The sequence below is a fragment of the Rhagoletis pomonella genome, unplaced genomic scaffold (genome assembly GCF_013731165.1).
Source record: "Rhagoletis pomonella isolate Grant_MI unplaced genomic scaffold, Rhpom_1.0 Rhpom_scaffold_00002, whole genome shotgun sequence".
Lineage (NCBI taxonomy): Eukaryota > Metazoa > Arthropoda > Insecta > Diptera > Tephritidae > Rhagoletis > Rhagoletis pomonella.
Genome location: NW_023458556.1, coordinates 50,462,470 through 50,478,999, shown reverse-complemented (window position 1 = coordinate 50,478,999; position 16,530 = coordinate 50,462,470). Strand labels below are relative to the sequence as shown.

The following is a 16,530-nucleotide window of genomic DNA, read 5'->3' as shown; positions in this document are numbered from 1 at the left end:
CACGACAAGTACGACACCTTGTGAACCACCCAAGTATAAACACCAATAATAATGCTAGCATTTGTTACTTTGAACTTAGTAGGTTGTTGAGAAGTAAAGTCCTCTCTCGTCATATAAACATGACACTTTGTAAGTACACTGCGGACAACAAACGGTGCCTATAAATATGTACCATATAACTATAAACAAAGTGTGTAAATTTTTATAAATTTCGTTTATAGTTAACAATATATATTTTTAGTCTTCGTTTTTTGCATAAAAGCCACAGTGTATTTAGAAGTCACTCATAATGAAAGTGCTGGTGTATGGCATAGAAGCATGGACATCGATTTCGTTACTTTCGACTGAAAGCTCCGGGTTATCCCCTCCTCTATTTAAAATGACAATATCAGTCAGAAACGTGAAAAAGGTTAATATTTAAAGAATTAATAATAACCTTTTTTTATAATTTTTAGCACTGGGGAAATATGAAAAATTCGATTGTTCTTTAGAACCTAATTTATTGGTTTATCAGAAAATATATTTTCAAATAGTCACTCTTTCTTTGAAAGTAATTTTTACAAATGCCCATAGCTTTGCTGTTTTTCCCATAAAAAAGGTCCGGTTGATCCCAACTTCACAGTTAAACATCGTTATCGATATTGTCGACACCTAGCAAATAACATGTGATCGATAAAGCAGTCGAAGTGCTTAACTGAAGGATGTACCTCCAGTTAGTGTTAACTAGATGTGGTGAAAATGGCCCTTAGAGTTGATTTGTACTTAATATAAACAAAAAACTTCAATCCCATCAGGTTTTATTTTGTTTATAGTAGTTGCCATTTGACAAACTGTTTTTAAAAACCATACGAAAAAGTGTAGCATATATGTACTAGGAGGCATGCAATATATAAGGTTGCTCCACGTTGTATTTTATTGGGAAAGGGCTGAGAGGAACTAAAATATGTACATATGAATGCATGTACTTATCAATTATGTAATGCTTTTAAGCGAAAAAAATTAATTAAAAAAACATACGATTAATAAACAACATATGTACATGCATATAGGTATGTGCATACACTAGACTGGGTCCCAAAAAAGTGCATTTCAGCGCTATAAAATGCGCTGCATCTTTTCAGCCATTATGTTACTCCCAGTTTGGCCATTGACATGAGAGAAGTGTGTGAGAAGCGGCTATAATTGCCAGAAATTTTAACGCTTGGTCAACGGTATTGGCCAGTACTCGTTAAAGCTTGATCCCCCATTGTGCTAGAGTATCTCAAAATAAAGTCATATTACAACTTTTACATCAGACATGTTGATCTGGCGCTTGCATCAATCAAAAATTACATGGCAGGATAAGTATGAATACATGGCGATCAAGAAGCTATTGTGATAGATGTCCTCGAAATCGCATGCCTTTCAATTTCTTAGCGAGAACCATCCAATAATAGCTAAAGTTAAAGGGGCAGTGTTTTCACAACCTGCATGCCGCTTGTTTTTGAATAGCATAGCTACCAATCTCTTTCCAGATCAACGGTTTAGACGGAAGCATGCGATAGTTCAACGATTCCTTAGGTCACAAAGGAGGTGAAAGGCAGGCTTGCCATAACCGGTAAGAACAAGGCACCGATAACGGATGGAATACCAAGCATCGCTCTTAAAGTAGTCATAAAAGAAAGGCCTTCGTTATTCTCCAAGTTTTATGATCAACGTATTCAGGAGGGAATAGTTCCTGTGGCTCGGATAGAACAGAGACATACTCTTCTGTTAAAGAAGCCTTCACCCGTCAGCATAAATGTCCCTCTAGATATTTTATACTCTGGCTAAAATCCTCCAACGCGATCCATTTACCGGCCCAACCAACGAAATTTTGTCCAGTGATAGAAAAGGGGCATTTAAAATGCTTTCAAATTCAACGACCTGGCCGCAATTCGTGGCGACTCCTAAAAGCTTTCACATTACCGCGTACTTATTTGCATAATAAAATTGGTATGATATCAAAGAATAGACACTTTCCTTAACAAAAAAGAATCATGTGCTATAAAAGTTTTAAATATGGCTTTTTTTTAAAGACGTAGAGAGTTTTTTCTCGATAAACTATTGAGAAAGAAAAACAGGTACAGAGGTGATAAGATTAATCGTATTTTTATTATTTGGGGTTGACATGGCTACTACCTATGGTGGTAGGTCATTTGTTTGTTTGAGGCACGAGAGCTTGTAAGTACTGGATTAGACGTGGTCATCTTACTAACCCTTTTCAGCCATGACGAAATCTAAAGCACTTTTAAGAAATTTTAAAATGTCTGTAGAGAAAAGATTTATAATATCGCAACTTATCAGAAGCCAATGACACTAGCAACTTTTAAGACTCTTCCTTTAGGATTTTGACATTTGCTTGACAAATCCATGTACTGTTAAGTTTAATTACGTTAGCTAGAACGATTGAAAATCTAAACAAAACCTCGGAAGCGTTTTCACAAGAACGAAAATGAAACAAAACTGTAGAGAACGTTTCCAACGGGAATTACTGTTACTTGCAGGAACAGTTTTAAGAGAACGACAACGTTCTGACAAAAAACAAAACGGGAACAAGGGTCCAGGGAACTTTCCCTCGAAGAACAATTTCGGAACTAAAGAGTTCGGATGAGTGTTCTGACAGAGAAAGAAAAGGGAAAAAATCTTCGCTGAACATTTCGTGCAGAATGGAAGCGGAAAAAAGTCCACATAGCGCTGCATTAGCTTGAAATAATTGAATAATTAAATGATTAAAAAAAGAACTGAAAAATAACTTCACAAATTAAGTCAACGAAAGACTTTAAACAAGAACTTTTCTTGCACATAAAATGAAAAATTGTACATAAATGGACAGCTTACTCTAATGATAAACTATCTAAAAGTTTGAAATGAGCCAGCTTTTCTTTACTTAGAATTAATAATCATGGTTCTCACTGAAATGATTTTTCATCACAACTCGCAGACGCCCCTCTTATTCCTTAGTTCTCGTTTCATTTTCTTGCAGAAAGTTTTCCGGATTTTTGCTCTTATTTGATTTTTCTCGACAACGTTCTCGATACTTTAGTTCTTATTTTGTTCTCAAGGGAAACGTTACCGAAAGTTTCGTTCTCATCTGTTCTTATTGAGAACGTTCTTCAGAGATTTACAAAAAATTTTTTTGTTTTTTTCAAACTAATAACTATACTTACTAAAAATTTTTTTATTGTAGCTTAAAGCTATTGTCACCAATAGAGTTATGTTGTACAAAAACAGAAGTTCACAAAAGTTGATATAAAACTGTTTGTCGATTTAAATAGTCAACATTTACTGCGCATGTTTTTTACTAGGAGGAATCATCGAAAGCCTAACCTCGTCAGTGTGAGACTTTAACCGAAACTAAACTTTGTGTACCGTTTCCCTCCGGTATCACCGTCAAGGATTTCGTCGGGATTATAACACTGTGACTGCTATAGTTACAGATCTATTGAAGCGCAAAAAACATGCATGCTTAGAATTTTGAATATATTTACAGTGCATACACGGTAACCGCAACCCTCCATACGTGCAATTCTTTGATTAAGGCAAGTTTTTAAAGCAAACCATTATAACTTTTATAAGTGCAATTTCAAAACAATTTAACCTCAATACCTACAACATTCTTTTTTTATGCATGCCACACACACAAATTTTGAATTTTTTGCCTTTCTTTGACTTTCCACAATTCTGGAAAAATTAAAAAGTGATGTTTCAGGTAAGGTGATTTGTGACGTGTTTAAAATAAACAAATCAACTGTTATCACAATTAGTCAAATCAGTGAAAGCAAAAGTCAGCGTAAAAAATATAGAAGCCGGACTTGAGAAACGGCAAACTTTAAACCAATGCGAGTACCCAAAAAGGATTTAAGTATGTAGGACCGAATCGAAAAAGTAACCAAATTGTAAAACAAGTTACCAAATTACCAAATTTGATAAATAAAGAAAAAAAAAATACCAAAGCGGCAACTCTGATCATGAATAAACATGTTAAGAAGAAAACTTAAATTAGGTTGTTTTTCAGGAAATGTAACCACGAAAATTTTTGTGAAGTGCTCAAACATCACCGAGCCGGTCTAATGTACAGATTTTTATCAATTGTAAACAGAAGCTGCATCGCCCATATATACTTATGTACAAGTGGTTGTAATACTTAGTATAATCTCTACATGAGTATATGTATACTCTTGAGAGTCTTATCAGTAATTTTTGATAAAAATAAATGACATTCGCATGTCATTCGAGAGTGCAATAGCAGCCATCTCGCTGTTGGGAGCGTGAGCCATTGAGTGCATTGCGTGAATCAACATATGTTTGTATGTACGAGTAAATATATAAAGTACTTGCTGACGGTAGCTGTATTTGAGAAGAAGGCAGCGAAAAGGGCAGCGTTCGAGCGAAGAGTCCAAAACAAAAAGCGCAATGACAGCTGAGCGTCAAGTGAACAAGTGAAGAGCTGTGAAAGAGCAATTGCATTTGCAACCAGTTCATTGCACTACCGCCGCGACTACCTGCTGCTGCAGCCGGGCAATAAAGTAAAGAGCGAAATACACCACACAAGCGGTTTGACAAACCAAGCGAAATTTCCCTTTGCTTCAAGCCATTTGTGCTGTGTATGGGGGTGTTTGAAGGTTTGACAAACCGCTTGAGGGAAATTTGAGCAAAAATCAAAATTTTTTGATTTTCTGGCCGCCATGTTGATGTTTGATCAAACCGCTTGCGTTGTGTATAGCAAAATCGCCTCATTCGCAACGAAATTTTCACCGAGTAAGGACGTAAGAGAGGAAAATGAAAGAAAACCACAATATTTAGCATTGCGAACTGGAAGAAAACTAAAATTCTTTGCTTGAACGAGTCATGTTTGCATGGTGTATGGCGAAATGGGAAAAGTAGGTTTGAAGAATGTTTGACAAGCCGCTTGTGTGGTGTATTTCGCTCTTTACCAATTCCATTTTCCGCGTTCTTTCTCAGCACAACATATGTTTTTATAAGTGCATATATGTACAGTGACGAACAAAAGTATTGGCACAGTGAATTTTTCGCAATATATGCAAAGTTTTGTATTCTAATTTATCTTCGATAATATTTTATAAAAATATACATAGTTTATTTTACACCAAAAAACATAAAAATAAAATCTCTAAACTTTTTTTTATTGGAAGGTGTTGCTTGCTCATTTTCTTCATACAAAAAGTAATTGAATATACTTTGTATGGAAAAACTTGCGTGAAAAAAAATTATCAAAAATCAACGCAATTTTCTACCGACTTCAAACTCACACTTTGTTATACTAAATTTGAATTGGATATAAAACTGTATTCTTAGAATTTTTCTAAAAAATCTGAATAAAAAGTTGCAAATTAGTGTGTAATTTTAATGAATTTTCCTGAGTTTTGCACAATGTTTTCTGGTATAGAATGAACAATTTTTTTATAAAAAATTACCGAAAATAAACTAGAATAAAAAACTTTGCATATTTTGTGAAATATTCACTGCTCCAATACTTCTGTTCGGCAGTGTATTACATATATATGTACACTATTGCCCCATTGACATTTCTCTTTGCTTGTATACCAGTTTTTGACTTTCGCATGAATATTCACGCCTATTTGTTTGCTTATCGCCAGAGCTGATAAACAATTGCTGCAAAAAATCCAAATCAAACTTAATTTTTTAACAAAAATAATAACAAGTGTTCTACATATTTATTAACTAAAGTACTATAATATCTGTGCAAACAGCAGAGTGTGGGAGATGCGCTTGTGGAAAAAATTGACGTTAAGCTAAATTGTATGTGCAAGTGATATTGTATAAATAATAATAATCAAGTGCCGGCGATTTTGTAATCAGTTGACGCGCTCCGCTGCGAGAGTGAGGTACGAATTCTTTGAAACAGGTTTCTTTGCGTATTTTTGGGTGTTTGTTTTAATTGATTTGAATGATACGTAGCGTAAATGCAACACCTTTGATGTGATTATGAACAAAAAAAGAAAAGTGCTATTAAAAATGCGAAAGTGTAATTTATCTCTGTTCGGCCTTAAAAATTATCCAATCATTATATTAGCTCGAGTAGATTTTTGTACAAATGAGAAATGTATTCCGAGAAATACATATGTATTTGTGCGTTGTCAATGTTACGTTGTCAGAGTACTGCATATACATACATATGTACATACAAATGTAGTTGCTTCATGAGGTAGTTATTTGGTGAAAACAGAAGCTGCAACAATAACAAGATCACTATACTACGTTACCCAATTAACGGATGCTATTATTTGGATTTGCGATGCAGTAAATATAGTGTCGTATCTCCATATAACATATCTTATTTGCAGATTTTGTTTTTCACTCAATTAGGGATTGCTTAACACCGCATAAGATAAGGAAACCAAACCACCTGGTAGAAATGTTATTAGTACATATGCATGAGGAGAATATTCGGGTTAAAAACAAAAACTTCTTACATTTACTCGTTTCAAATGTTATACACAGCCGCAAAAGGTACCCATTGTCGGAGAGAAAGGTTTTACCCTATTTCGGGCATGAGGAATCGCACTGCAACATTGATTTTTAAGTTTTCTGCATGTCTTCATAAACATTTTGTTTTGTAAATTTTGCCTCCACGGGAATTTTCAAGGTATGCCCTCTTTGATGGCTTCTAACTTTTATCTGATTGTTTTTTTTTTCGGCAAAATTTCTTTGCACAGTTGTTCAGAATGTCTCAGGTCTTAAATGCGAAAATGAAGATCAAGGTAAATTTAAACTCTTTACGACAAAGGTAAAGGGGCAAGTGTAGATGAAGCAAGTAATGAAAAAAAGGTAAAAATAAAGTTAAACATGAGGAAAAAGATGAGGATGAGGATACTGTTAAAAAAGAAAAAGGATATATGTAGATAGAGAACTATTAGTTAGTATTCATTACCTAAACGTAAAAAGGTGACAAAGTAGATACATTTTTTTTTAAATAGGTAGTCTGGCATAATCTGTCATTCTGCATCAAAAACGAAATTAAAACAAGTAAGAAAGTCTAAGTTCGGGCGGAGCCGAGCATTAAATACCCGGCGCAAGTATTAAATATATGTTTTCCACCTTTCCGAAAGCTACCGCTACATGGTAAGCCGGCGTGTATAAATTTTAAGTAAACTAGCGTCCTTAAATTTCAAAATATTGAAATTTCAAGCATTTCTAAAATTTACCGTTACAATGGTTTACTTTTATGTGGCAAGGACAATAACCATACCGAGTTTGGTACAAATTGCTAGAACGGTTAGCGAGATACATATACGTGATCATAAGTGGGCGGTGCCACGCCCATTTTCCAAAATTTTATCATAAACGTACTTCCTGGCAAAGAATTGTTGCAACCATGATTTTGAATAAATTAGCTTTAATATTTACTGATTTATCGAGGATTTCGTATTTCTCGAAATTACCGTTATATGGGATGTGGGCGTGGTTATTGGTATGCTGTACCAGGGCCAACAACTGTGCCAAGTTTGGAATAAATTGATGCAGCGGTTACCAAGATATACACATGTAACCATAAGTGGGCGTGGCTACGCCCATTTTCAAAAAAATGTTAATATTCTTATTTTTCGTCTAAAATTTATTATAAATATCAATTTTGAGTGAATTATCTTCAGTAGTTACGAAAATATCGCAGTTTTTGTATTTCTGAAAATTACCGTTATATGGGAGGTAGGCGTGGTTATTGTCCGATTTTTGCTTGTGCACAAGTGCGCTCGGGTATAAAAACAGTCGACTTGTCACCTTTTCGCCTTTAGGTAGCGTATTGCTGGCCCTTGTAATATTTACATTATACTAAAGCCAGTTTCCCGACTTAAGCTACTATTCCATATGACAACAGATATATGTATATACCCATATTGACTTGATTTCGTGAGACTATTATACGAAAACAAAACTAAATCACTCATATTTCTGTGAACATATGTACCTACATACATATTCCATATTGAAATGTACGACTTGCAATCTTCTAAACTAAACCTTGCCTTTTAAATAAACGAAGAAAACTTTCAATTTACCCTTATAAGAGTCCGTTAAAGTGCAGGATGAACCGGAAAGTCATAAAAGACTTCATGTGTGTGTGATTATTCATATTACTTTGCCTTCGCGATTTTATCTTCATGGTTTTATTGCCTTTTTGCGAAATTGTTTTATGTGCGTCGACACGTTTGCATTAAAGTTACTTTTTAGTTACTTCTATTTTAATTTTTATTATTTTTATGATGCCTTTAAAAACACTTTTGAGACTTTTATTTGAAAAGTTTCTGGCGTTGGGTGGTCGTTCGCTTTGTTAGCGTTCGCTGATCTCTGCTCATGTGTAAACAAAGCGAAGCGTTGCGTTGGTGAAAGTACGGTGAATAACACTAAGTAACAAAAAAAAAAAATTTCTCAGTCCTTGGGATGTAATTGTTATTTCCTAGTCTGTTATGCCTTAAAAGTATGGAAACCACCTAATATTCCTCGGAAACTTTGCTTTTGTGACCAGGACAATGTGATTCATTAAAATATGCTAAAATTATGAGAAAAACGTGTTTGAGTCTTTCACTACAGAGAAAATCATACAGAACAGCACATATAAATCAAAACTAAATTTTATTAAAACTTCAGAAAACCAAAAACATAAAAGTAAATCAGAAGCGGGTGGTTTTTCGACATTTGCGTTTAAACTGCGAGTCACTTTCTCTAATCAATCCCCAAATGTAAAAGCAAAGTTATCTTGCGACAATAGCTGTTTTCTGTACTTTTGGGACCTAACTGACTAGGAAATAACAATTACAACCCAGGGACAAAAACCTTGTTACATAGTGTAATGCAGCTACAGAGCCTAAGCGAACAAATTTATGAACAGCCTAATTTTTTTGTGAATCAGGAAACTTGTGCTTTAATTTTTGCACTTTTTGCTTGATTTGTTTTTTTTTTTAATAAACGATACAAATTAAAAAATGCTATAAGAGGAGGATAAAGTTTTTATTTTTGTAATCTTATGCATACTTGCTTCAAGAAAAAGCTCATTGAGATGTCTTATTACCACGCTCATATAAACTCGCTTTTTTGTTTATCCGGATTTCAGTACAAAGACGCTAAAACGGAAATAAGTAAACCACGAAATTAATCCTTAGTTGTAAAATATAAAACCTTTATAGAAAATTTTTCCTAGACTCATAGAATATCTTAATCTAAAATTTTAACAGTACTCTTTATATGAGATTTAAAGTGACAATGGGGCGTATCCTACGAACTTGAACTTTCTTGTTTGAATCTTTTTCTTCTCGATTGGTGCTGTAGCCGCCTAACTAAGCGATTCTGGCATTTAACGGACCGATACACATATATTATTGAGAGGGCTCTACTTATCAGTTGCCTACTTAGTCCAGAGAAGCACTTGTTGGCAAGATTGATTCTCCATCGTATTTCATGGGTGACATAATCACCGGTGTTAATACTGGCTCCTAAAGAGACGAAGTCGAAATCATAAAGGCCAAAAGTTATGTGAGTTCTTTTTTTTAACGAGAAGGAAGCATCGAAAGCCTGCATATCCCGTCAGTGTGGGACCCGAAGTAAATCTCGTTCGTATTTCCATTTATAAAATACCTTTGCCTTTCGGCATTTGTGTAACAACATTAAAACGTCTAACAAAAATTGGAGGAGAAGCTCGGCCACACACTTATTATTGTTGTTAGTTTCGAAGGATATCAAACTCAGACTTTTTGGCATAAATACAACTCCTTGTCTTGCTGTCGAAAGCGCCTTTGAAATCGCCAAATAGACGTTGTGTGTCAATCCTATTTCCATATGTCTTTTTCAATATTTGACGTATTATAAATAACTGGTCTCCGCCGCATTGATAAGGTGATGGTAGGCTTCAGTCTTTCACACAATTCGAGGACGAAACTCACGGTAGTTGGCGCATTTGGCAGGATCGCCTTTTTGTTGATAGGGCAGAGCGCAAGCCATATTCTTCATAACAGTTGATGCATGTAACTTATCAAAAACTTTAAGCCGTACTTGAACAGCTCTGTTGGCGGGCCATTAGGTACAGCTAAATTAGCTAAAAGGATCAACTCAGAAGAAGAGCACTAGGCTACTCAGTAGCACACCTGGGCCCTAAGATTTTTAGGCCCCTTTGTGATACCACGCGGGACGTTAGAACCGCCCTACTTAAACCGTCGCGACACATCGTATGAAGTCTGCGAAACTCAAATGTTGCCGTATTCATACTTCGGCTATGTCAGTTCAACCATCGAAGAATTCTGAGCCCAAGAACTTTCGTCTTTTTTTCCAAGCGCGGGCATTCACATATCAGGTTCCGTAAAGTTCCTTGCTTTTTTCATCTCTGCAGCTTCTGCAGAAGTCGTTGGGTGCAACCCCTAGCCTCTATGCGTGCCTTCCAATGGCAACATGGCCTCTTAGCAGGCCCATGGCTGCGGCTAAGCCCCCTCCGCTCAGCATGGGGAGACCTTTCGGCCGCTTCTCGTTCCATTTCGGCCACATAAGTTTATGTCGTTGCAAGTTGTGAGACTATTCCACCTGTTCCTTGCTTCCATTCCCTTTCGGGGGGGAGGGGGGGCGGTGGGGCTTAATAGGAGGGGTATGCTCTTTCTTGCAAGTTCGCCCGCCTTGACCGGCCTCGGAACCCACACCATGTGGAGAGCATACTGGTCAGCCCTCTAGTTCAGAGGTGCATGTGACCGAGTCAGGCGCTTCTAGTACCGCCTGACTGTCTGAGTAGATGAAGATATTGTTACATATGCAGCTTGAAAGACGCTGCAATATACGCTGCATAGTCCCTCATTCTACCTTGCCCTCTAGTTTACAACCATCGGTGTAGAAGTGGAGTGATCCCATACCTCTTTATGAAGTTAAGACTTGGTACACAGTAATCTGTGCCCGGTATATCTATGTTCTTTAAAATTGCGGTGTGGCCATCCTGAATGTCTCTGCAGCCTGTTAACTGTTTTAAAACAATGTTGATTGGCAAAATATTGGGTAAGATGCACATTACCTCCAATGGAGTTGTGAGCAAAGCCCCGAAGATGCAGAGCAACGCAGTTATTTCCACCTTTTGAAGTGCTTCAGTTGTAGTTTTGCTGAGACCTGGTCACCATTCCAATACCCTATAGAGCAGAATAGGCTTAACAACTGCTGTGTAAGGTCAGTACATTATGCTTGGGGACAGTTCCCATCTATGTGGAATTTTCCCCTTATATCTGTACCTACCGTTGCTTTTTTAGCGTGTTTTAAGGCGCAACGTAACCTATCTAAATGATACTTTTTACCAAAGAAGAAACATGCAAAGCAAATATCAGACTATTTTATATTCAAACAAGCATAAGACAATTCTTTACTGTAATTATTTTTTTTTGCAGTAATTATCCAAAAAAGTGGTACACAGTTAGTCTATTAGAAAATTTTCAAGCAAGTCTAGTTACTCAATCTCCTCGTGTTTCTACGTGCCACTAATTAGCAGCAATCAGCAATCACTAGCTGGTGAATATTAACCCCAGCATTGCACATTCTACAAGTAACAAGTAAACTGAGACAATAATAATGCCTGCCGTCACCAAACTAGCCACGTTTGAAGAAATTTTGGCATTGGCCAAATCGACATATCATGAAATTTTTGGCGCTGATCCAGAACTGGCCTGCTGTGCACCAGGACGTGTTAATTTGATTGGTGAACATATCGACTACAATGACGGTTTTGTCCTGCCAATGGTAAGTAAAAAATACAGGAAAAAACCAAAAAATCCTAATTAAACCAGCTACATGAAAAAATTTAGAGCAAACGGACAAAGGCGAACAAAAAAAGAGAGAAAAAGGTATTCAGTAGCGGTGAAAAACTACTAATTAGAAAATTGAGCGTTGAATGTAGAGAAAAAGAAGAAAAATACAAAATATTTTTTTGCTCTTTTGTAGCTAAAGCCTTAAATTGACGATTCGCTAGCCTTTCTTCTTGAATTGCTTGCCATTTATTATTATATCGTAGTTTCTTGCTCTTACGCAGATATTTTTTTCTTTTCTTGCCTGCCCTTAGGCGCTCCCTATGGTCACACTGATCGTTGGCGGCCGTCGCACGGACACTAAGGCTTCAGTGTTTACGCACTGTGGTGGATGTGATGACCCAAAGCATGTGGAATTTTCGCTACTCGATTTGAAACCGGAAGCGCCAAAGTAAGTAGCTACAGATAATTAATTGTGTTAAAGGGTTCGAATGCCTAAAATTATGCAATGCGAAATTCTAAGCTTAAACGTGTACTTCGGCGAAATAATTATGCCTTGGGCATAATGGACGTCTGTGTGTATGTGCATTTGTTAGCGCTTGCAATACCCTGCAGTAAAAAGCCGGTCAGTTCGGTAAAAGTGATCGATAATAAAGCAAGCATTTTAAGTTAAGCATTTAGAGTTAAGACTGTTTGCTAGTCGCAAGGAATGGATTAAAAAGTACATAGCTAACGGCATCATAAAGTAAATTTTTAAACAGAATTTGTCCAGTGACTTCGCCTTTTTTGTCCACTAAATCTAAACAATATATGTACTTAGTAGAAGTTTGATGCGGCTGAATGTTGTAGCTTAGAAGAATTTTTGTCTATGCATGCATGCCTTCTTTATTTCGACTAGTTACATAGACTTAATAATGGATTCAAACCATAGACCGTAACAGTTTTAACTTTTATTATAAAAATCGCTCTTCAACAATTATTTTTTGACTTTTATTTAATTAGATACTCCTTAAATAACAGTTATTTCTGATTTTTAATTTATATCTTGAGAAAGTGACCTGATCTGAAAAAAACGGTACACAGATATATAATCTACGACCCAATATTAAGTTAACGTGTTCAGGCGTCGGCGTTTTTTGTGCCATTTCAGAACGTGAGATTTTCCTTACAGTGCTATTTTAACTGGTTACTGCGAGTATGTAAAGAAGACGAGTAGCGAAAGCTTGTCTATTTTGCAGCATCAAAAATTTCTTGGTAGTTAGCTGTCAGTTGTTGGTGGTTAAGTGTGCGCTTTAATTACGTGTATGTATATGTATTGGGCGCTTAGTTAACTCAATCTTTCACACCTATTCTCATTATGCTTAAGCAGTCTATAACGTTCTATACTCTATTTATTCACCTTGCATACTGGCGTCGAGTTACACTTTTCTAGGAACTTCGCAAATTGCTGTTGGCGCCCATCCACTTTCGTATCTAGTGCCAAAAAATAGCTACATGTCCACCTAGTTGTTACTTGCTCAAATGATATTATCGCTGCGTACGAAAAGCGAACAAAAAGTAAGAAAAAGAAATCTAATATTCGAGTGCAATATACAGAGAAAAGTATCCAAAAGAGGTGTGGGCATGCAAATGTAAGTCCAACCACATTTGTAAAGTGGATGTCTAACTGTTAGAGGAAAATGTGGTTTTTTGAACCAATCCAGCATTTCATTGGATAACCAACAATAAAGGATTTTCAAAAACTATAATATACAGTCTTGCATCTGCGTGCATTTTGAAAATTTGTCGGTGTAGATAAAGAAATAAGTATTTGTATATACTTGTACTATGCATGTACATATGTATACTATTTCAAAATGCTTTCTTTATATTTTGCTGCTTTAAATACACAATAACAAATTTATTCTGCGGGCAACTTCTACTCTCCTCTTCATTATTTGGATGAAAAATATACTACATGTTAAAACCTAGTAAATTAAAGATAAAGATGTTTTGTGTGAGTGGTAGTGTAAGTAAAACCTCTCCTTTAAGTTGCTAAAAATTTGCGTTGATTTTTAGAATATTTTTTTTTGCCGACAGGGTTTTGCATATATAAAAAAAAAAAATTCGAACATACTTTGTATGGGAAAACTGCGTGGCACTTTTTTAGAAACTTGAAACTTCCACTTAGTTATACTAAAATTTTATGTTCTACAAATCTGCAATCTCGAAATTATAAGAACTATATGTATATTGTTCTTTTCCCACAAAATCTGGGAAAAAATCCCTCTATTACCCACATCTCAAAACTTTATCCCACAAAATTCCCAAAGAATTCAAAACAATGCATATTTCAGTAGTAAAGAAGTAACATTCATAAAAAATAATAATAATAGATTGGCACTTACAAATGTGTATATGTTAGTGTTTGGCCGACCTTCTCCTCCAATTTGTGGCACAAAGGGCAGGGACTTACTCAAGTAGCACGCTGGTGTATAACTTGGTGTGAATTTGTGAATTTTGGTACAATTAATCAGATTTATACCAAAATTCGTAAATTTACACCAAGTTATACACCAGTGTGCTACTTGAGTAGAGTTTTACGCCCACTCCGAACGGCGAGTGTATTTTTATGAGAAGCTTTCTTTTATGGCAGAAATACACTCGGAGGTTTGCCATAGCCTGCCGAGGGGCGACCGCAGTTAAGAAAACATCTTTGTTCTAAATTTTTTTTTGCGATGTTGCTTTGACCAGGGCTTTAACCTAGGCCCTGCGGAGTGGAAGCACGCACTGCTTACCACTACGACACACATAATATTCTTTCGAAATTCAAAGGTCGGTAGATTACTCACTTAGGACCTAAAAGAGTTTACAAATTAAATTAAAATCTACTAAATTCATAAATTGGCTTCAGTATTTTTTACAACCCAAGATTTTGAAAAAAACTTTTTCCATATTAAGTTAACTAATGCATACTTATATTTGAGTTTTTTATTGTTGTATACTTAATGGTAATTCCTAAAACTATCACTGTTACAAATTATTTGCATAGTTTAAGCAAATATGATTTTTTTTTGGAGACTTTAAAATTGAAGCACATACATCAGATAACTTGTTCCGCTTTTTACATAAAACACCAGTTTTAATTGAAAATATTCTTTCTTACTCAGCGCTTGAATTGGTTAACGTGAACAATTTTTCAAAATTGTCCTTATACTTTTTAATAATTATATATCATTTCACTCCACATCACATCTTCAGAACGATTAATTACGTAAGAATGCGGAATATTCATGAATTTTTATCAATTATGCATCGATAACTGTGTCAAAAGAAGATCCCTTTTTTTGTTGCAAAATATCCCTCAAATCGGCAAATTAGCCACAATCTGGCATCACTGTAAAATAGCAGTGATGGAAGTAATGTCGTCGGGTATTTCGCGACAACTACGTTAGAAGTCATTCGACTGCAGACCCATTCTAATGACATGCGTCGCCATCAAGCAGTGGCCCATGTTAGCACCGACTATGTATCAAAGCAGATCCAGTTGTCTATAAGCAACTTTTTACTAGCCCGTCCCATAAAATTACGTTCCGATCAGAGTACGCAAGATGATAGCGGAATACCCGTACTGCGAGTGGCACTGATAGCAGACAAGGAGGACCCTTTCCTTGCCAGTTTTTATACCATTGTGGCCTGGCACCCATCCTTGACGCCTATATTCTTAATGTGCAGTTGTCCACGAAATAATAGGAGTGCGATGTTTCGACCAGTTTTGACTATTTTTCTTTTGTTTATTTACTGTTTATTATTATTTTTTTATAAAAGTCTAGCTGGTTATATAACAAACACCATAAAAATTAACATTTCAAAGTTTGTACAAAAAGTATAAAAATTCTGCAAAGTTTAACCAAAATTTCAAACTGTGCAGAGTTTTTATAGGTTTTGTGCAAAGGTTAAAATGTTTGTTTGTTGTTGTATAAACAGCTAGATATTTATAAAATATAATAAGCATTCAAACAGCAAACAGCAAATAGTCCAAAATGGTCAAAATATCGCACTCTTATTATTTTGTGGACAACTGTAGACCTATACGATTTAAGTATTTTGATCGCCGCTCGCCTATCAGATAATATGCGAGTTGAGAGAAGAATGTTTCTTTCTACTCCCTAAAAGTATGGTATATGCCATGGTAGGAGTACTAAGCAATAACTTAACTCACTCATTAAAAACAAATGTACAACAGAAATTAAGTATTATTACATATGTATTTTATTTCTTTTCCATATTAGCTAATACCCTGTAATTTTCACGTCGCTAGGGAAGGCAATTCAAAACAACATACCGCCACAATTCCATATGTATTTACATATATATTAAATTTAGAGCAAGATTTTGCTGCCAAGCACAAAAACAATGGAAAGATACTCAAAAATTTTGGTACATAAGTTTTAAGCTAATTTTCGCCACCATTGTTCAAAAAACCAAATGTGATTCCGTCAAGTTTTTTGCTTATCAACTCCAATGCAGCAATGGCTACTTACCCCACAGACAAGTACAAACCTAGGTATTTAACCTAGGTCAGGTATTTGTGGGTAAAATAGTATCGTAGCTCTCGCAGCAAGCATCAACAATTTGCACTCAACACATGTGCACGCTCTGCAATGAGTAACTAACGGGTGATTTTTTAAGAGCTTGATACCTTTTTTTTAAAAAAAAACGCATAAAATTTGCAAAATTGCAGATTGGTCCATGACATTTACTTTTTGAAGATAATTTCATTTAAATG

At 35.6% G+C, this 16,530-nt stretch overlaps 1 protein-coding gene across 1 annotated transcript in view; it reads left to right on the top strand.

The window, feature by feature from the left end:
- The first annotated feature begins 4,364 nt into the window (after positions 1-4,364).
- Positions 4,365-16,530, top strand: part of LOC118753637 (galactokinase-like) — a 51,489-nt gene continuing 39,323 nt past the window's right edge. Inside the window, exons 1-3 of the mRNA XM_036488514.1 lie at positions 4,365-4,547; positions 11,409-11,757; positions 12,077-12,213. Coding sequence (XP_036344407.1) covers positions 11,590-11,757; positions 12,077-12,213 — 305 coding nt within the window. The 5' untranslated portion in view covers positions 4,365-4,547; positions 11,409-11,589. The remainder of the gene's footprint in view (positions 4,548-11,408; positions 11,758-12,076; positions 12,214-16,530) is intronic.